This window comes from Neoarius graeffei, chromosome 19 (assembly GCF_027579695.1).
Source record: "Neoarius graeffei isolate fNeoGra1 chromosome 19, fNeoGra1.pri, whole genome shotgun sequence".
Classification (NCBI taxonomy): Eukaryota; Metazoa; Chordata; class Actinopteri; order Siluriformes; family Ariidae; genus Neoarius; species Neoarius graeffei.
This window is the reverse complement of record NC_083587.1, coordinates 65,077,151-65,098,734: the sequence shown is the minus strand read 5'-3', so window position 1 is coordinate 65,098,734 and position 21,584 is coordinate 65,077,151. Positions and strand designations below refer to the sequence as shown.

At 43.3% G+C, this 21,584-nt stretch overlaps 1 protein-coding gene across 2 annotated transcripts in view; it reads right to left on the bottom strand.

Annotated features, from left to right (window-relative positions):
- The window catches only part of LOC132867494 (NACHT, LRR and PYD domains-containing protein 12-like), a 113,357-nt gene that overhangs the window by 39,731 nt on the left and 52,042 nt on the right, over window positions 1-21,584 (bottom strand). Inside the window, exons 17-19 of one of the 2 annotated variants that reach the window (XM_060900441.1) lie at window positions 18,592-18,765; window positions 11,541-11,587; window positions 8,237-9,811 (exon numbers count right to left, since the gene is read on the bottom strand). The exons of the other annotated variant lie outside the window; for it this stretch is intronic. Of the exons in view, the coding sequence (XP_060756424.1) occupies window positions 9,270-9,811; window positions 11,541-11,587; window positions 18,592-18,765 (763 nt within the window). The 3' untranslated portion in view covers window positions 8,237-9,269. Of the gene's footprint in view, window positions 1-8,236; window positions 9,812-11,540; window positions 11,588-18,591; window positions 18,766-21,584 lie in introns of those variants that run through there. 2 annotated transcript variants of the gene reach the window in all.

The following is a 21,584-nucleotide window of genomic DNA, read 5'->3' as shown; positions in this document are numbered from 1 at the left end:
AGGAAGTAAACCACCGGATAAGATCAGAATACTGTATATGGGTTTGGTCCAAAATTTTGCAACATTATAGAATCCTTTCATGACGGTACAACCAGCACGGTAGCACTCCCATCAGGCACTGCTCCTCACTTCTCCTTCAACCCAGGAGTTAAACAAGGGTGCAATACATCTCCGTTTCTCTTTATTATGGCAGCAGAAATGTTAGCAATCCTTATGAAAAACTCAGAAATAGATAAATTAAATATTTTCAGTGAACAGTTGATAATAAGCCAGCTTGCTGATGACACCACTATTTTTCTAAAAAGCCTAGAACATATCCCTGAAGTGCTTAAATGTGTTGATCTCTTCTCTGAAGCATCTGGTCTCACACTCAATCGTAGTAAATGTGAACTCATGGCTATACATGATTGCAACCTTTTAGAAGCACATAATTACATTCCCATTAAGTCTTGTGTAAAATATTTAGGAATTCACCGAACCAAAGACAGTGCCATGAGTGAAACATTAAATATTCATAATAAAATTCTTCAATGTAAATCAAAATTAAATTCATGGTTACAAAGAGACCTAACAATATTTGGAAGAACGTACTTAACTAAAATGGAATCCTTAGCAAGATGTATTTACCCTGCCTATTCTATGGCTATACCAGATAAAACCATCAAAACAATTAATCAACTAAACTTTAACTACATTCGGAAAAACCGAGCTCACTATATAAAAAAATCTGAAATTATAAAAGAATATAAAGAAGGTGGCATACAAGCAATTGACTTTGAATGTCGAAATGCTGTCTTAAAAATAAAATGATTAAAATATTTTCTGCTAGACAGAAATAATATTTGTTTTTGTCTTTCCAGAGGTTTATTTGAAAAAAATGGGAGGTATTGAGTTTGTCCTTAAATGTGATTTTAAAATAGAAAAACTACCAGTCAAGTTGGCGTCCTTTCACAAGCAGGTTCTGTTATGCTGGAAACTTAAGTACAACCACAACTTTACACCACACCAAACACCAATTTGGAATAATAGATATGTTCTGTGTAATGGAAAATCTCTCTTTTTGCAACACTGGATGGATAAAGGTATTTGGTTAATATCTCACCTTATGGATAATCAGGGCAACTGGCTATTAAATGAAAACTTCTGCTCCATTCATAATATTACCTGCAAAAAAGGTGAATTTAATAAAATATCCAAAGCAATTCCTCAACCAGTCAAACAACTTGTACAAAACATTGATCCTGAGAGTTTGCCTCCTCCTAACCTTCCAATACTCTACATCAGGGGTCACCAAACTTTTTTCTCTGGGGGCCACATTGTCGTTCCTGACTGTGATGGGGGCCGGGGTCGGGTCAGCTATATCACATAGAATTGTATGACCCAGACAAATATGACCACCAGCAGGCCTCATTGTGTAGTAGAGATTACTAGCCTGGCACGGCCATCCCCACTACTATATCCATACTACTATATCAACACTTGATTCCTGGCACATATTTGTTTATCTTTACTAGTGGTTTGCAAAAGTAGTAATCAAGTCTTCACACTTTGTTTTAATTTGAAATACCACTGATATTCCATTTATTTATTTTCTAATAAAAATAATATCAAAGCTGTCAAGGTAAGAAACATCTGCCTATTTGAGGTGATTGACACTGGCAAAGGTGAGTGGAAAATTATAAATTGTAGGTAGGCCTGTTGATATTATTAATAATATAAATAATAATTGTATGCAGCACTTAATAAAGGTCAAATAAATAGGCCTATAAAATAAATACATTTTAAAAAACAGTGAAATTATAATAATATGAGCAATAGATTAATAGATCACAGCAGTTGTGCTGTGTCCTGCACGTCATTGCTGTCATCCATGGCCAAAGCAAAAAACTCGAATTCTGACGCTCTCTCATTCAGCTGGTCATACACGTTGTCCCCCAAATCTTCGGTTCGCCTGGTCATAGTAGGTGCGGAGAGACTCACCGCATTGAGCGCATCCTTCTTGTCGGGACACACCTCCTCGGCCACAGCAAGCATGCATACTTTAACAAAGTCCCCATCAGTAAACGGCTTTCCATGGGTAGCTAGTAGGTGAGCTACCTTATAGCTAGCTCAGACAGCAGCCTGGTTGATCTGGGTTTGGTGAAGGAATACATTCTGTTGTGCAGCCAGTCCTCATTTCATCCTCCGAATCCTGTCTTCTCTTGTTTGCCCTCGCAAACTAGCATACTCTTTGTGGCGGGTTTCATAGTGACGACGCAGATTATATTCTTTGAAAACCGGCACACTTTCTTTACATACAAGATAAACTGCACGGTCCTTACACTGAACGAAAAAATAATCGGTGGTCCACTGTTCTTTAAAAACTCTGCACTCTCTGTCAGCTTTTCGCTTACCGCTAGCCATTTTGCTGTCCTGAACACTGACAGTTCTCTGCGCGTGCGCTGCCTGTCACTGCTTGATCGCGAGCATATGACGAAAATTTGGAAAATATGAATAGTTCATTTTATAACTAAATATCAATTTTAATTGATAAAATCAACAAAATACAAGATGCAGACATGTTATTATTTGCCAAAAAGCAATTTAAAAAAATAGGCCATGACCACTTTTGGGGATTGCCTCATAGGGCCGGTTCAAGTGATGGGGGGCAGAGGGGCTGGGGGGCCGGTCAAAGGGGGGTGGTGGGCCGGATCTGGCCCGCGGGCCGTAGTTTGGTGACCCCTGCTCTACATCATGGAACAAGACTTTCTTAACAAAGAGATACCAAACAAAATCCTGCGTAATCATTTGAATAATAATCTGTACCCAAAATGTTCAAATAGAAATTCCATCTTTCAGAAGTTCTCTGAAGTAGAGGTTAAAAAATGGAGGACCCAATATCTAAAATTTCCTGTAAGTCCAAAGGTGAAGGAAGTGCATTTTAAGATTTTGAATGAGATTTATCCATCCAGTGGAATGCTAAGAGTGAGGTTCAATATTGACAGTATTGATAACAACTGTATTTTCTGTGAATCAGATATTGAAACTACGGACCATCTTTTCTTTCAATGTATTTACACAAAAACATTTTGGGAGGACTTTTTGGACTGGCTTTCTTCTAAAATCCAGCTACAGGACACACTTACCCTGGACAACATAACATTTGGGACGAATCTGAAGGATTCACAAGTGGACTATGTTATAAATAATTTACTATTGCTCTCGAAATATTTAATTCACTGCTCAAAATGGAAAAAAGTAAAGCCTATTTTCACTGCGTTCAAAAAACATCTTGTAGAAAATTCTCTCACTGCCTTAAAATGTATGAAATGCAAAAAAGCAATGTCACTCTTGAATGCATTTGATCATTTGAAAATATCTGAAGACCTTTAGTGGTAATTATACAACTGTGTGAATGTATGAGTGAATGGGAGTGTTTTGTTTTACCTTGTGCCTTGAACATTTTTGTTCACTGATGCAACATATTTGTATGCCTAAATGTTTGTATACCTGAACATTTGCAATAAAAAAATGTTTTAAAAAGGATGAGAACACTGATCTCTCCATAAATATCTGGAGAGCCCATCCAGTCAGAGTGAAGCGATCTGGCCGCCATATCACCACGCACATCGGATCGGTATGGTCAAATCTCTACCTTGGAAGCGACACAAAACTGGACATGTTATTTATCTAATTGTTGAGGGGAAAAAAACAAACTGGACACGTTATTTATACACGAGTGTGCGTGTGTCAGTGTGTGTATGCTTGATTTTTGTGGGGTGTTTGTGTTTTAATCATAATGTACAGTATTCAATACATTTTATTATCATGGATACATACAGGAAGTCTATCTATCTATCTATCTATCTATCTATCTATCTATCTATCTATCTATCTATCTATCTATCTATCTATCTATCTATCTATCTGACCAAAACATGCATAACAGAAGAGAAAACAAAGCGCACATTACAACATGATAGAACAATTCTGGTTTACACCGAGATGGAGACAGCTTGTGGGTCAGGGTCCACAAAAATAACGTCACTTCCTGTTTCCCGGAGGCTGTGAACCTTCATATACTGTTCCAAATCAGCAAAATAAATAAATAAATAAATCCATTCATTCATTCTATTGCACAGAATGAAAAATGAAATGAAATTAATCATGCGAATAACAGATGGAACAGAGATATTACAGATTAATTATTTAGAAACAGATTGTTACCAAACCGTCACTATCATTACAAATTATGTATAATCATTGAGTAATAATAAAATTAAACAAGTCCGAAATTAATTACAATTTACTGCATAATTATAACGAAACAATAAATTATTCAAATTTATTAGAAAATATTTCCATACAAATTAATATTTCTGAAGTACTAAAATTTTTTTTAACAAAAATTTCAAGAAAACCTAAATAACATCAGGCAAGATCTATTTATAACTATATCAAACAAAAATAAGATCAATATAACAATTCAATTGTATAAAAAAGCCAATGTTATTTATACATGCGTGTATCAGGGTGTGCATGGTTGATTTTTAGAAGAAACCTTTATTCGTCACATGCACACTTCAAGCACAGTGAAATTCATCCTCTGCATTTAACCCATCTGAAGCAGTGAATACACGCACACACTCAGAGCAGCCACAGTACAGTGCACGGGGAGCAGTCAGGGGTTCGGTACCTCGCTCAAGGGCACCTCAGCCCAAGGCCGCCCCACGTCAACCTAACCTGCATGTCTTTGGACTGTGGGGGAAACCGGAGCACCTGGAGGAAACCCACGCAGACACGGGGAGAACATGCAAACTCCACACAGAAAGGCCCTCGCCGGCCACGGGGCTCGAACCCGGAACCTTCTTGCTGTGAGGCGACCGTGCTAACCACTACACCACCCCATTTGTGTGGGGTGTTTGTTTTAATCATAATGTACAGTATTCAAATTGTATTATCATGGATACATACAGGAAGTCTATCTATCTATCTATCTATCTCTGACATTTTCTCGACCCTTCATTTCCATTTCCGGTTGAGAGTACACCATGCGCATTCTGGCTGCCGCTTCTCACTGGAGCTTTTTATTTTATTTTCTCTTTTGTTTTTCTTTTCTGTGTTTGTGTAGTTTGATGTTTGTTTTTGTTTGAGTGTTTTGTCTGCTGGTGGTGGTGTAGCCCCAGACCCAGTTTTGGGCGTCGGTTCCCTCCAGGCCTTGGTTCGCTGTGGGTGATGCCTGTGCTCCTAACTATGGAATGCAGTGAGCTTGTTGCTCATTTTAACATCATGGTTGTCCAGTGCTCTGTGCAGCGGTGCTTTAGTGCTTGGTGTGATGTTCCGAGCGATGTTGCTCGGTGGTGTTGTGGCGGCTGTGCAGGCAGTTTGGAACATACCAGTGTTCTGCATGGCGGTGTGTCTGTGCTCGCTTTGTAGATCCATGGCGCGGTGTTCCGAGTGCTGTTGCCCGGCTCGCGGCAGCTGTGCAGGCGGTGTGGGACTTGTTTTCATGTGCCTTTTGGTGGGACTGTGGCTGCTACACCAGTGGAATGACATCCTGACCTTTATTTGGTGGACTTTTTTTTGTTGTTCCCTATAATTGTAAAGCAACCTTGAGTTTTGAGAAAGGCGCTATATAAATTGAACTTATTATAATGTGTATTAAAGAAAATGAGGTGTGAGATATTAGTGTGAGCACTGAGGAATAATCTATAAGTTATTGAACTCTGACAGGATTGATTCATGTCTGATGTGAATTATGTGACCAATAACTACTGTGAGAATACATGACAGTGAGAATGAAGTGAAATGGAAAATAATATGAGAAAATAATCCTGTTTCAATAACTGTCCTAAACAGAAAGGAAGAAGAACTATATGAAAAAGAAAGATAGACTCTCTAAGAGAAAAACTGAAATAATCTCTGTAAAAATAATTATAGTAGTAAAAGAGCCGTTCAAAGATGATCAGAGACTGAACTGGAAAAGGGAAAAAATAACTGTGAAAGGGAGCACTATAAAGATATGTAAGGAATGTGGGTAAAGTTGAGAAACTAAGAAGACGTAATGAAAGAAAAAAGAGTCAGGAGATACTTTTCTGATGACAAATTTGATCGGATACAACGGTTTAACACGTAAATCAAGTACACACGATGGACTGTGGTAAAATGGTGGCTTGGATGCTTCACTCGTCTGTACAGCACATATTGGCCAGTGAGCTCTCCAAATATTTTACGTAATGATCAGTGGATCGGAAGCAGCTCATGAAGCTGCGGATTCTTCTGGCAGTAATCAATACAAGGCCAGAGACCTCCTCCCTTCTTTTCCGCAAAGAAGAAGCCTGCTGAAGCTGGTGAGGTAGATGGTCTAATGTAACCTTTTTTCAGTGCCTCTTGTACGTATTCTTCCATGGCAGATTGTTTCGTTAGAGACAATGGATAAATATGGTTGCGAGGAGGAATAGTGCCCGTAAGGAGGTCAATGACACAGTCATAGCAACAGTGAGGAGGTAAGCCACATGCTTTACATTTGCTGAATACCTCTTTCAAGTCAAGATAACAGGCAGGAACATTGTCTAGAAAATCGGGCAGAAGGCTCTCCACGGAGGTGGATGAAATGGCTAATTGAGGAAGTTGCAAACAATTTTGAAAACATGCCAGTGACCATTGTATGATTTCCTTTCTCTGCCAGGTGATTAAAGGGTCATGGAGTTGAAGTCAGGGGTATCCTAGGATGATGTTGTGATGAGTAGTTTGGGTGATGAACAGAGAAATGTGCTCGGAATGGAGGGCCCCCACCTGAATCCGGAGAGGAGCTGTGTGAGTGGTGATCAGTCCATCCCCAATGGGGCCCCCATCGATGGTCTTTATTTTGAGAGGTCTCTGTAAGGTGTCTGTGGACAGATTGAATCTCTGGATGACTGAGCAGTTAATAAAATTTCCTTCTGCCCCTGAGTCTATAAATGCAGAGGGGACATGGGTCAAGTCTGGCAGCTTCAATAGCACTGGGAATTTAAAGGATTGTGTCTTTGGGCTGATTATAGAACTCACCGGGCTGGGTAGACTGCTAACTTGACAGGCCAGAACACACCGAGGAGGATGGACAGAGCATTTCGCAATTAGATGGCTGGACTCACCACAGTAGAAGCATAGGCCCTCTCGCCGTCTTCTTTCTCTCTCTGATTGTTGCAGCTATACATGAGAAACCTCCATGGGAGTCGACGTGGTTAGTGGTAGCAGTGAGGGTCTGTTCGTGATTAGGTGGTCCAGACGAATCGCTAAGTTGATGAGAGAGTTTAGGGACAGATGTTCATCATGGCAAGCCAATTCGCTCAGCACTTCTGGACGCAATCCTTGGCAAAATGTGGCTTTTAACACAGGTTCGTTCCAATCACTGTCAGCAGTCAATGTGCAAAAGTCCAGGGTGTTCTCTGCGACTCTTTTATTCCCTTGTTTGATTGACAAAAGACTCTCTCAGACCTCTATTCCCTTGGGTTCATGGTCAAACACTCACTTGAAAAGTTCAAAGAAATGACCGTAGGACGTGGTATGTTCACCTCCATGCTCCCACACCACGCTGGCCCACTGTAGCACTTTGCCCATGAGTAAAGTGAGGAATTTAGCAAGTTTCTGTTCCTCAGAAACCCTGGAGAGCGAGGAGAAATACAGGGAGCATTGGAGAAGAAATCCCTTATAATCTGATGCTTCACTTCATCTCAGCATTGGACTTGATCATAGGCTACTGACAAGTGGCCCTGATGCTACAGGCCCAACCAAAAACCGCCTTTACCACTGCGTCAGGCCACTGGCAGTACTGGGTCCTCCATTTTGGGCTCCATAGGGTGCCTGCGACATTCCGATGCCTCATGGATATCGTGGTGAGCCCCCACCATGGCTTCACTGTTGCCTATCTGGATGACATTGTTATCCATTCGTCCACCTGGGCCAATCACCTGCACCACCTCAAATCTGTCCTGAGGGAGCAGCGGAAGGCTGGGATGACTGCCAACCCCCAGAAGTACCATCTGAGGCTGACTGAGGCACAGTACCTAGGCTACCGTATTGGCGAGGGTCTGTTGAAGCCCCAGGAAAAGAAGATAGAGGCCATTGAATTGTTGCCACAATGCATTTACAGAACATAATGACTGAAAACCTATCGAATGCACTGACTTGCTTGTAGAACCTGTAAAATAAGAAGGCTATCGAATATGCTACAAAGCTGATAGAAACACCTGAATCAATAAAAGGACAGCCATTGCCATTTCTTTCTTTCATTTTTAATAAATTTAACACCCCTCACCAAACCAACAAATGTTTACACACCAACATGCGTTCTCGGGTTGGATGGGGAACTTTTGTAAGCAGTGATGAAGTTTGTGCACAGTAAATAGAGTATACATTTAAAACAATATAAATCTTCATTTCAAACATCTAAAACATGGACTTCAGATATGGCCCTGGGTATTCTGGTGAGGATTTATCATTTTTATCTGCCATAGCCATTATTATCACCACCAAGTTCAAACAGAACTGATCAACAAGTGCAGCAAGCACTTTGAACTTGAGCGTAGGAGTAGTTTACTATGATTTGTTTTCTCCTGTGATTAATACAGTGTACGGTCTATCACATTTTAGAAAATAAAATTCATCCACTGATTCCAAAGTGACACTTCAAAGTAGCCAGTAATAGGAAACTTCATAGAAATGTAGTGGAATCAAAAATACAATATTTGACTTTCAAATATAGTGAAGGGCGGTACAGTGGTGTAGTGGTTAGCACTGTCACCGCGCAGCAAGAAGGTTCTGGGTTCGAGCCCAACGGCTGACAGGGGCCTTTCTGTGTGGAGTTTGCATGTTCTCCCCATGTCTGCGTGGGTTTTCTCCGGGTGCTCCGGTTTCCCCCACAGTCCAAAGAAATGCAGGTTAGGATAATTGGTGGCTCTAAATTGACCGTAGGTGTGAATGTGAGTGTGAATGGTTGTTTGTCTCTATGTGTCAGCCCTGCAATGATCTGGTGACTTTTTCAGGGTGTACCCCGCCTTTCGCCCATAGTCAGCTGGGATAGGCTCCAGCTTGCTTGCGACCCTGTAGAACAGGATAAGCGGCTACAGATAATGGATGGATGGATATAGTGAAGTAATAAGTTTCCAAAATAATTACTCAAGTGTAGTACAGATACATGAAAAATGTCCTTAAGCACAATACTCAAGTAAATTTACTTCATTACTCTCCACTTCTGGTTAAAGCCAGACTAATTTCTCTCCAGTTAATTATTTTTAACGAATGCTCTTATTTTATTCAAGTTCACACAGTGTCACCGTGTCATCGTAGTTATATAACCGCACACCTGGATACAGGGGCTCAGTGAATGTTGTGTGAAATGTGTACATGTGATACATTCTGTCAGATGAAATGATATAATAGGAGAGTGTACCAGCCTGCCAGTCTAAATAGATACCCATTCTTTTAGAGGGATTCAGTGGCATTGGTACTATTGTTTCCTTGTTATTGTAATTGACATAACAGCCATAATCATTGGAACAGAACAGAATCCAGGAATTATTATTGCTCCCCAGTATGCAGTCTCTGCCACGACCTTTTCTGTTGATACCTTTGTAAGTTACCCCTATGTAAATAACATTGCCAGTCCACTCAGTTTCCCAGTAGAAGCGAGCATCACTCAGGGTCTGTCTGCACAAAACCTCGGCATAGTGCTCAAACCGATCGGGGTGGTCCGGATACGGCTGCTCACCTTTGGTCATTGTCACCTTTTTGTTCCCGTTCAGAGAAAGCGTTCTGTGTGCCGTGTTTGGGTCGAAGGTGATCTCACAGGCATCTGCAGAAAGAGTGGCTCAAAATTAATTTTCAATAATACTAGTGCATCTCTAACAATTAGAATATTGTGAAAAAGTTCATTTTTTTCATAGTTTAATTCAAAAAGGTAAACTTCCATATATTCTATATTCATTACATGTAAAGTGAAATATTTAAAGCCTTTTTTGTTTTAATTTTGATGATTATGGTTTATAGCTCATGAAAATCAGAAATCTGGTATCCCAAATTAGAATATTTCCTAAGAGCAATCAAAAAAAGGATTTACAAGACAGAAATGTCCAACTTCTGAAAAGTATGTTCATTTATACACTCAGTACTTGGTTGGAGCTTCTTTACCACGAATTACTGCATCAATGTGGTGTGGCATGGAGCTGATCACCCTGTGACACTGCTGAGGTGTTATTGAAGCCCAAGTTGCTTTGATAGCAGCCTTCAGCTCATCTGTATTTTTGGGTCGGGTGTTTCTCATCTTCCTCTTGACAATACCCCATAGATTCTCTGTGGGGTTCTGGTCAGGCGAGTTGGCTGGCCAATCAAACACAGTAATATCATGGTCAGCAAACCATTTGGTTGTAGTTTTGGCACTGTGGGCAGGTGCTAAGTCTTGATGGAAAAGGAATTTGGCATCTCCATAAAGCTTGTCAGCAGATAGAAGCATGAAGTGCTCTAAAATCTCCTGGTAGATGTTGCAAAATCACAGTGGACCAACCCAGCAGATGATATGGCACCCCAAATCATCACAGACTGGAAACTTCACACTGGACTTCAAACACCTTGGATTCTGTGCTCCTCTGCTTTTCCTCCAGATTCTAGGACCTTGATTTCCAAATGAAATGCAAAATTTGCTTTCATCTGAAAAGAGAACTTTGGACCACTGAGCAACAGTCCAGTTCTTTCTCTCCTGAGCCCAGGTAAGATGCTTTCGACATTGTCTCTGGTTCAGGAGTGGCTTGATATTAGGAATGCGAAAGTTGTATCCCCTCTCTTGAAGACGTGTGTGTGTGGTGGTTTTTGATCCACTGACACTAGCCTCAGTCCACTCCTTGTGAAGCTCTCCCAAGTTCTTGAATTGACTTTTCTTGACAATCCTCTCAAGGCTGCGTTCATCCGTGTTGCTTGTGCACCTTTTCCAGCCAGCCTTTTCAACAATGACCTTCTGTGGCTTACCCTCCTTGTGAAGAGTGTCAATGATCATCTTCTGGACAAATGTCAAGTCGGCAGTCTTAGTCTTCCCCATGATTGTGGTTGCGTGTACCTAACTAGATCGAGAGATACCTGGCATTTGTACTGTTTTACTCAAACTCAAAATGAAATATTTCCATATTTTGAAATGTTTTTAAATTTTTTTTTTTTGCTGTAGGCCATAATTATCGAAATTAAATTAAAAAAATAATTGAAACATTTTAGTTTATGTGTAATGAGTCTAGAATGCATTAAATTTTCACCTTCTGAAATAAATGATGGAAAATATTGAACTTTTTCACGATATTCTAATTGTTTGAGATGCACTAGTATTTGGTCTGGCACACTATATTATACGCAGTTCTGTAGTAGCTAACTCTGGTATGGTACTTGAGATGTAAACAGAACACAAAAACCACACCTAATACAACATTAACAAAAATAAGTCTTACAAACTTTAATATATTAATATGTCCTTAGAAAATGGTTTCATATTGGAAGATGCACTTCCGATGAATGAATTAAAACCCAGTTGTGTATAAGCTTACATTTCTTTAGTCCTGGTTTGATCCTGCGCTCACCACTGTGGTCCACACTGTAAAAACAGAGAAATCAAGTAAGAGTGGTGATAACATATTCATTTAGCACACTAACCTTTTCTTTATAGGCTACAAACTTTAAATAAATACAAGAACTAATTTTTTTAAGCTGAAGACAACCTTAAAGTGCATATCCTGGACCAATTTAGTTTTTCTTTATATGAAAGTATGTCCCTTTACACAGTCATCCAGAAGGGTAATTTTGCACAAGGCCATCTGTCTACAGCAGAAAAAAATAAAATAACAAAATGCGTCTGGAAAAATCCCAAGGGAGTCTGGAGCCAGATTCGTGACGTTACCTGCGGAAGCGCCAGCAGACTGCAAGAGCTTGCACGGTTTAAGTGCACAGTCTGTGTGAGTGTGTGTGCCTCACAGGAAGCGCTCCCATTTCTCTCTCATTGTCCGGTCTTTTGGAAAACGATAAGTACTAATCCCATCAAGATTGTTGTTGCTACACCCTCCTACGATACATCTGTTAACCATTTTAATAATTACGCGATAACGTTGAAGAAATTTGCAGAAAACCACCAGGTGGTTTTCTCATAAACAAACCAGCACTGACGTAGGATTCAGAAGGAGGCGTCCCACACGCAACGTCACGAAAATCAATGTTTCTCGGGAAATCCAAATGCCAAGTTTTTTCAGAGGTAGATGAATTCGCATCAAATGGCTTGATTTAAACTGAATTTTTCTGGTATTGCGCAAGGTAAAAAAATTGCACAAAATGTGACAGATATTTGACCAAAATTTAATATAAAATAGGAGAAATACATTGATCTTGCTCCTGAATTTACCCGTGATATGCACTTTAAAAGCAAAAGTTGTATCTTGGTCATTTACCGGTATGTTCTCACTCATACTGCTTATGATTTGGATTTATCCATGGCCATCAATACTAACAGTAACGTACAGGCTTGTATTCAGCATTAAAATCTTAATCATGCAACCTCACTGAGCTTGAAATATGGCATGAAAAATTAGTCTTGCCACATACGCATGTTCAGATGCAAGCACAGGTATACAAGACTTTATTAAACTTGGCAATCAATACAAAGGCATAGACCAAAATCAGAGTCGAGTTGTAGGCAAGGGTCAGGCGAACTTAGCAAACAACATAAAAGAGGACAGGTGTCAGTAACAGTGTTGAGAGCGCCAGCTCGAAACAGCCTCCAAACATGGCCACTCTAGACTACAACTCCCATGAATCACAGCGCTGTCTGTCTCCTGTATATTAATTTCGCCTGTCTCTCATTTCCAGTTTGCTTCTCCGGCACTCCCCTGTGCCTACATTCGTAAGTGCCTGCACCCTGACAGGATACTTCGCCATCAATGGATGCAGTAGAGGAAGCGAAGCAAACTGCTCTGAACGCTCAAGGGCACCTCTTAGGAGAACATCAGCAGATGCTTACTGACCTCAACACCAGGATGGTACAGCTTGCTGCCATGATGTCGCAGGCCCTCCTAACGTGCCCCGAATCCTCCACGAGCTCCAACAAGCTTCTCTCGCTACCTGAGAAATATGCTGGCGATGCTCCCAGCTATAAGGAATTTCTGCTCCAGTGCTCCCTGTACTTCTCTGCACTCACCAGTATCCCAGAGGAACAGAAAATTGCAAAGTTTCTTTCACTGTTAACAGGAAAAGCTCTGCAATTGGCTAGGGCTGTTTGGGAGTGTGGAAGTGAGCATACAACGTCCTACGACCGTTTCCTTGAATTGTTTAAGCAAGTTTTCAATCACAAACCAGAAGGCCTTGAAGTTGGCGAGAGCTTGCTGACTATCAATCAGGGCTCAAGAAGAGTCGTGGAATATACTCTGGACTTCTGAACCCTCGCTGCTGCCAGCGGCTGGAACAAGCCTGCTCTAAAGGTGGTTTTTCGCCAAGGTCTCCACCCAGAAGTTTTGAATGAGCTCGTGTGTAAAGATGAACACCTCATGCTGCATTCTCTCATTGATCTTGCCATCCAGCTGGATCACTTAATCAACAGCTGACCATCTCTAAATGGTGTGACCATGCCAGTTCCTACCACCAACGTGCCTACACCTATGAAGATTTCACAAACTCATTTAAAGCACGCCAAATGTGAAAGGAGGAAATGTGAGGGCCTCTGTTTCTACTGTGGTGATCCCAGTCACCCTATTTCCCAGTGCCCCATTTGTCCACCTCACACCAGTTCAGCCAAAACCTCGTCCGGCCCAGTGAGTTCCCTGATGCCACTTAAACCAGAATCTTTCAAAATGCCAGTATTACTGAAGCTGTCCTCCTCGACACACTTGCTCTCTGCATTTGTTGACTCAGGGGTGGAGGGAATCTTCATTGACAGCTCGATCATCCAGAAGTTCAGTCTGCCCACTAATTCCCTGCAAAGACCGTTCAACATCAGAACCATCAACGGAGGTCCAATAGGGGACAGACTCATCACCATTAGCACTGCAACTACATGATCCGTTGATCTCCTGGCAAAATAAAGACATTCTCCAATGGTCACCCACGTGTTTTCAGAACTGCCTCCTTTGTCCCCAACTGACTCTCTCCTCCACATCCATGGAAAGTCCCCAGCTTGATTCACTGGATAATATTCGTGAATGCTACATGGACTTGAAGGTGGTCTTCAGCAAGAGTAAGGCTTGTGGCCGACCTCCACATCACACTTATGACTGTGCTATTGATCTCCTCCCAGGCACTTCTCCGCTGCGCAACCACATCTACCCTGTGTCCCAGACCGAACAAGCTGCTATGGAAGAGTATGTACAAGAAGCTCTTAAAGGTCCCATGGCATGGTGGTTTGTTGATGCTTTAAACGGGCTTGTGGAGGTTTCCGGATGTTATATCCGCAGCCTTTCTCGAAATGAACCCTCGGCACGTAGATATAGCCTCCTGGGAGAAAGCCCCATTTCAGCGCTTTTCCCAGTGCGTCGTTTTGCTAATGAGAAGCAGAAGGCGGGGAAGGGTAGAGGGTGGGGGCGGGTCTTATCATTAATATTCATGACATGTAAACGTGTTACCTCTGATTGGCTAACAGCACTGTGACGCTAACTCCAGTGGGTCAGAACAAGTGGATGTGGGTGTCTTACTATGGCGAGAGAGAAGGAACAAACCGAGAAGGGAAAAATACCACGCGCTGACGTCATTAAGGTGCGATGCGAGGAAATAAAATAAATTCAACAAATGTTTGGGTTTTTACTGAACAAACAAACAAATAAAATGAACGAGTGACTTAAAAAAAAGAATGTGGGTGTCTTTGTAAAAACTGTTTTGATTGGCTATTATAACAGAGCATGCTGCATGCTTTTTGGTTTTGTAGCGCAGAGTACCTGGCTAACTGCAGGAAGCAGTTAGCTGCACAGCTAATGTAGCCATTGCAAGGCTAACGTGGCACCGATTTTAAAACACGGCAAAACATAAGCTCATAAGTTACAGTCAATTTCCAGACTAAACTCAGTTTAACAGAGCATGCTGCATGCTTTTTGGTTTTGTAGCGCAGAGTACCTGGCTAACTGCAGGAAGCGGTTAGCTGCACAGCTAATGTAGCCATTGCAAGGCTAACGTGGCACCGATTTTAAAACACGGCAAAACGACTTAACAGTTATACACTTACTTGTTCGCTGTTTGTGGCTGATGCGGCAGGGATGCTTGGTACAGACCCAGGCTTCAGTGACAGTTGATGTGCAAAACCTGCCCTGTACTGTCCCAAGTTGTGGAAACATTCATCAGGAAAATGCTTCCGACAAACATACACCGTCTTAGGTAGACTCGACGGCGTATTATTGGAGTAAATAAAATTAAGCCACTGCGTCTTCAGGGACTCTCCCGTCGGCAGTAAAAACAGACTCCTTTCTGTATTGTCACATCCATGTACAGCGCAACTTCCATGTTTGGTGGCAACTTTTGAGCTGGGCGGGCAATCCATACAGTGGATGGGAATCCGGGGGGGGCGTGGGGATCATCTCCCTTGCTGACGTAGGCAAGGGAAGAGTTTATCAACGCGCCGTTTTGACGCGCCATTCTCAAATGTTGGGCATAGTTTGGTTTACACATTATGAAATTTCTAGCCACTGGGGTGACTTAAGAAGGTCAGAGGAACTCATTTTAACGTTAAAAAACCTCAGAAAGTGAAATTTTCATGCCATGGGACCTTTAAGCAGGGGTACATCTGCCCTTCCACCTCACTGGCCTCAGCAAGCTTCTTCTTCATGGAGAAAAAAAGGGGGTGGTCTTCAACCATGCATTGATTACAGGGGCCTCAACCAAATCTCTGTGAAGTACCCCATCCTCTTCCACTGGTGCTGTCAGCTCTAGAACAACTACATGCGGCCAGAATCTTCTCCAAGCTGGACCTGCATAGCACCTACAACCTGATCCGAATCCGAGAAGGGGACAAGATGGCCTTCAGCACCACCGCCAGCCATTTTGAGTATCAGGTGATGCCATATGGCCTCTCTTCGGTGGCCAGTGTTTTCAATGCCTGATAAATAATGTGCTCCAAGACCTGTTGGGGAGAAATGTCGTGGCCTACATAGACGACATCTTGATATACTCCCCAGATGAAGAAAGCCATCTCGGACACATCAGATCGGTACTCACCTGTCTTCTCAAGAATCACCTGTATGTTAAGGCCGAGAAATGCGAATTTCACACATGCCAGATCTCCTTTTTGGGGGTATATCATCAGCACAGAGGGAGTCAGTATGGATCAATCCAAAGTGTCCGCCATCACATCCTGGTCAGTGCCCGCTTCAGTCAAAGAACTTCAGTGTTTTCCGGGCTTCGCCAACTTCTATCGTTGCTTCATTAGGAACTTTAGCACTATCACTGCTCCACTGACTTCCCTCCTAAAGAAAGGACCCCGATGCCTCTAGTGGACTCCAACAGCTGAAGAGGGCTTTAAGAAGCTCAAGACAGCATTTACTATGGCCCCCATACTTCAACATCCCAATCCACCCAGACTGTTCATTGTTTAAGTGGACACATCTGAGACCAGTGTGGGAGGCATCCTCTCCCAACGTTTCAGGGAGAAGCCCAAGCTCCACCCAGTGGCGTTCTTTTCAAGGAAGCTTACACCCGCAGAGAAGAACCATGACGTTGGGAACAGAGAATTGTTAGCTATTAAGTTAGCCCTGGAGGAGTGTAGGCATTGACTGGAGGGAGCCACGCACCCCTTCATCATTTTAACAGATCATAAAAACCTCGACTATCTCAAAAAGGTGAAATGGCTCAACCCACGCCAAGCCAGATGGGCATTATTCTTCATGCGTTTCTGCTTCATGATATACTATTGTCCTGGCACCAAGAACACCAAGGCCCATGCCCTGTCCAGGATTCACAGCTCCTCTCCTCACAACCCTGAACCACATCCCATTCTAGCACCCGAGTGCTTTGTTCAGGCCATCACTTGGGACTTAGACCAAGAGATAAGGGATTCTCAGCCTCAGACACCTCTGGATATCTGCCCCCCCCCATCTCTTATACATCCCGAACAACCTCAGAGGCAGATTCATCACATGGGCACATGCATTTCCCACCACTGGTCACCCAAGCAGCCATCGCACACACCAACTGCTCAAAAGCAAGTACTGGTGGGAGAACATGATGACGGAGATTAACCACTTCATTTCCTCATGTTCTGAGTGTGCTCAGGCCAAAGTACCACAAACTCCACCCGCCAGAAAGTTATGCCCCCTCCTGGTGCTCCGAAGACCCTGGTCCCACCTGGCTGTTGCCTTCATCACCGACCTACCACCGTCCCAAGGCAACACAACTATCCTGGTCATTGTAGACAGATTTTCCAAAGCCCTTAAACTCATCCCACTACCTGGTATCCCTACATCCTTACAAACTGCCAAGCTAATCTTTCAGCACGTATTCAGATACTTTGGCATCCCTGAGGACATTATCAGTGACCATGGTCCTCAGTTCATTTCCCAACTTTGGTCTTGTTTCATGGAATGATTAGGAATCTCAGTGAGCCTCACATCTGGATACCACCCACAGTCTAATGGCCAGGTTGAACGGGCCAACCAGGAAGTGGGGTGCTTCCTGCAGAGCTTCTGCATGAGGAACTGGAGGACTGGGCATGATTCCTCCCTTGGGCCGAGTATGCACAGAATTCACTCAAAAACTCAGCAACACAACTAACCCTATTTCAGTGCATACTCGGCTACTGGCCCCCCCATTCCCATGGGATGACACACCTGCTCTAGTACAAGCAGTCGACGAGTGGTTCTCATGGAGCCAACAGATATGGGAGGAGGTTCACCAGCAAACCGAGGTGGTCAACGCCAAGTATAAAGAGTATGCTGACAAGCACAGAAGCAAGAGTCCAGAATTTTCTCCAGGTGACTGGGTATGGGTCTCAACTAAGGACCTTAAGGAACCTAACACAGGCAAGAAACTTCAAGCATGCTACATTGGACCATGCAAAGTTCTCCGGCGCATAAACGAAGTTTCTTATTTACTCGAGCTCCCACCTCACAGCCGCATAGCACCCACATTCCATGTCTCATGCCTAAAGCCTATCATCCAAGGCCCTTTGTCTGAGAACACTCCCACCCAGGAGTACCCCCCCCCCCAGCATAGAAGGGGAACCCATCGACCAGGTAAGCAAGATCCTAAACTCTAGATGGAGAAGAGGACAGCTAGAACAAAAGGCTTGGCAACAACTAGAAAAATCACAGCGTATACTTTGCAAACTGGATGCGTGTGGAGTGCACTTATATACTGTGAGTGTGGTTGTATTTGAGTCCAGGTGTGTAATCAGCAAGATAGTGAGTGTGAACATGACAAAGTCCATGTGTGCTGGAAGTGTAGTCCTCAGGGGCCATGTTTGTAGGCCACACTGTAGTCTTTGAGTTGGAGTCTAACACTGTTTTCATGACAAGTACACAGTAACTGACCCTGAATGGGACTCCGACATTCATCACATACAAGCTTGGAGTCACTCCAGAGTTGTTTAAAAATGGTTAAAATGGATTTTTGTTCCCTTTCTTCCCTTGCTCCACTCACCTCAGCTTCTCCAGGTTACAGCATGGATTATCTCGTACAGCAGACAGCTGTCTCACTCCTGACTCTCCAGGATGATTGTAGCTGAGGTCAAGCTCCCGGAGCTTTGAGTGATCGGAGCTTAAAGCTAAAGCTAGAGCAGAGCATCCATCCTCTGTTACACAACACCCTGAAAGACTGCAGAGGAACAATGATTACACTTCATTCACAATGAATAAATACGTCACCAACACACATCTGATACATTTCCAGTGTCCTTAGTTCATTACAGTCCATAAATAACAGGTAGTATCCTGTTCAATGCAATTTCTGGAATTTACTCTAAATCCTAAATTGTGCAGGATTTCTTTCATGAGTCTTTCTTATTAAACATTTGGCACTGCGTTTATTTCTGCATTGATTTGACAGTGCGCTATTATAACATACCTGTAAACCAGATATTAAATATTTATAAATTATACATTAAAAAATTAAAGTTATGTTGTCTTTTCTTTTTTAAGAAATACAATTTAACAAGCATACATCTTTTAAATGTATAAACTGTATTTCTGTTTTTTTTGTCTTCATACTATGCATACCTATGTTTTTATGTTTCACAGATCCCTTTTGAAAAGTGTGATTTCAGTCAGTCAGCGAAAGGTACTCCAGTAAAAGGACATGGATGGGTTTGTCCTTTCACTGCACTTAAGTTCAATTTCAACCTTCCATCTTTAACGCTTACCACAGAAAGTATGTGGAGTCAAGCTTGGGTTTAAATGATTTAGCAATGTTCAGCACAGCAAGCCCCAGTTCAACAGAAACAGGAACTAAAATCACTTACGACTCTGTGGCAGCGGGGGCGTGGTCAAGCCTTGGTCTGTGACCGGAGGGCGGAGTCAGGGAAGGTAAGTGGCAGAATCACTACACCTGATGTCAATTAACCTGTGTTTGTGTGTCTTCCCAGCGACCACGCCCGATATAAGGAGAGAGAGAGCAGAGGAAGAGAGCTCTCTCCCCAACCAGATGACTTGTGTGTGTGTGTGAGTGTGTGTGTGTGTGTGTGTGTGTGTGTGTGTGTGTGTGTGTGTGTGTGTGGCTGGGAGAGTGTGTTTGCTACTGAAAAGTGCAAATAAAGAGTTTTTGGGAAACTCAGTTCTGGCCTGCCGTACTTCTGTGCTCCACCCACCTACGCAAAGTTCTACAGACTCTTTCAGTGAAAACAAGCCTGAAGTTTCTAACTTCCTGTGGCAGCAGGGATGTGATCGAGCATCGGCCCATGAACGGCAAGGAGTCAGGTTGAACCAGCAGGTAACATGTGACGAGTTACACCTGTGTGTAATTACTGGCTGTCTACTGATGTGTGGCTCTGTGTGTCTTTCAGATGGCCAGTAAGGAGCAAGAGAGCTGTGTTCCCCAATGTGTGTGTGTGTGTGTGTGTGTGTGTACATGTGTTAGTAGTCACTGAAAAGTGCAAGTAAAAATAAATCACACCTTGAACTGTCGCACCTGTCTCCAGTTCCTCACTGCCCCAACCTAGGAAGGTGCTACACTGGTGCTGAAACCTGGGAATTTGAGGAACAAATGCCGCCATGGAGTCCAAACAAGTCAAAGAGCTCCCCAAGACCCATGCCAATGACCTCCAATGCCAGTACCAAGAAATCGTCACACTGTCCACTGAGCAGGGGCAGCACTTCCGGGCTCTGCTTGAAGCCCAGGCGGAAGACTAGCATGTGATCCAGTGCTTGGTCCAGTCAGCAGATACTCCAGTGGTCGCTCCTGCGGCCAGCGTTCCCATTCAGATGGTCAAAATGGGGCCGCAGGATGACCCAGAAGCCTTCCTCAAGCTGTTCAAGCATGTCGCAGAGGCGAGCTCATGGCCAACCTCACAATGAACCACCCATCAGTGAACCACCCATCTATTGTTCCTCCTGTTGGGGAAAGCACAGCTCACGGCTCAGCAGCTCCTGGCCACCAGCATGCTGGTATAACCAGACCTGAAGTGGGCTATACCGCAATGGGTTGGTTGCAACCCAGAAAAAACATTGTCAGCATTTCCACACGCTGACCTACGACGGGGTCGGCCACCTGTTTGTGTTCGCGCAACAACTCCGAAACGCTTGCTGATGGTGGCTGCTGGCAGGCGAGTGCAATGTGGAAGACCTCATCAATTGCGTGACACTGGAGCAGTTTGCTACCCAGCTGCCGAGCGAGACCTCGATGTGCATCCAGTGTCACCACACAGCATCACTGGAGGTGGTCCAGCTGGCAGAGGACACACCTGATAGTGTTTCCAGGAGCAGGCGCTCCTGCAACTTTTCTCTCTCGCTCTCTTTCTCTCCCCCTTCTCGCCCCTCCCCTACCCCAGCCTCACAGAGATGGGGGCCAATTGCCCTGACACCTATTCCCCACATTCATGTCTGTCCTCATGTCTGTCCTCTGTCCTTGTGTCTCCTCACCCCTTTCTCCTTCTGTGTCTGTGCTGCTACTAACCCCCTCCCTCACCAATCCGTGCCCACCAAAATTGAGGGAAAGTCCAGGCAAGTCTGTTGGCACAGCAGGAAGGCTGGGATTTCCCTGGATCAACACTTCTGCAAAGAGGCGGGGATTCTGATTTGCATTCCTGATGCACTGTGGGCTTTCCCCGATCAAGCACGAATGTGCCATGTCTTTGAGTATTCAAAGGGGTACACATCAGGCTTTGGTGGATTCTGGCTGAAATCAGACCTCCATGCATCAAAGCCTGATTCAATACAGAGCACTGGGAAATGCATGATTGGTAAAGGTGAGGTGTGTTCATGGGGATGTTCATAAATATCTGCTAATGCCCCTCACTATTCACTTCTAGGGTGAAAAACATTGTGTGGAGGTGGCAGTTAGCCTGAGCCTCACACACCCACTTATTCTGGGAACAGATTGGCTGGGGTTTAAAAAACTAATGAAACAGTTAGTAGTGGATGGGTCCTGCAGTAGCACATTATGGGGGAATCCTGTGGTAATACTGGCTGCAGAGGCGGTCC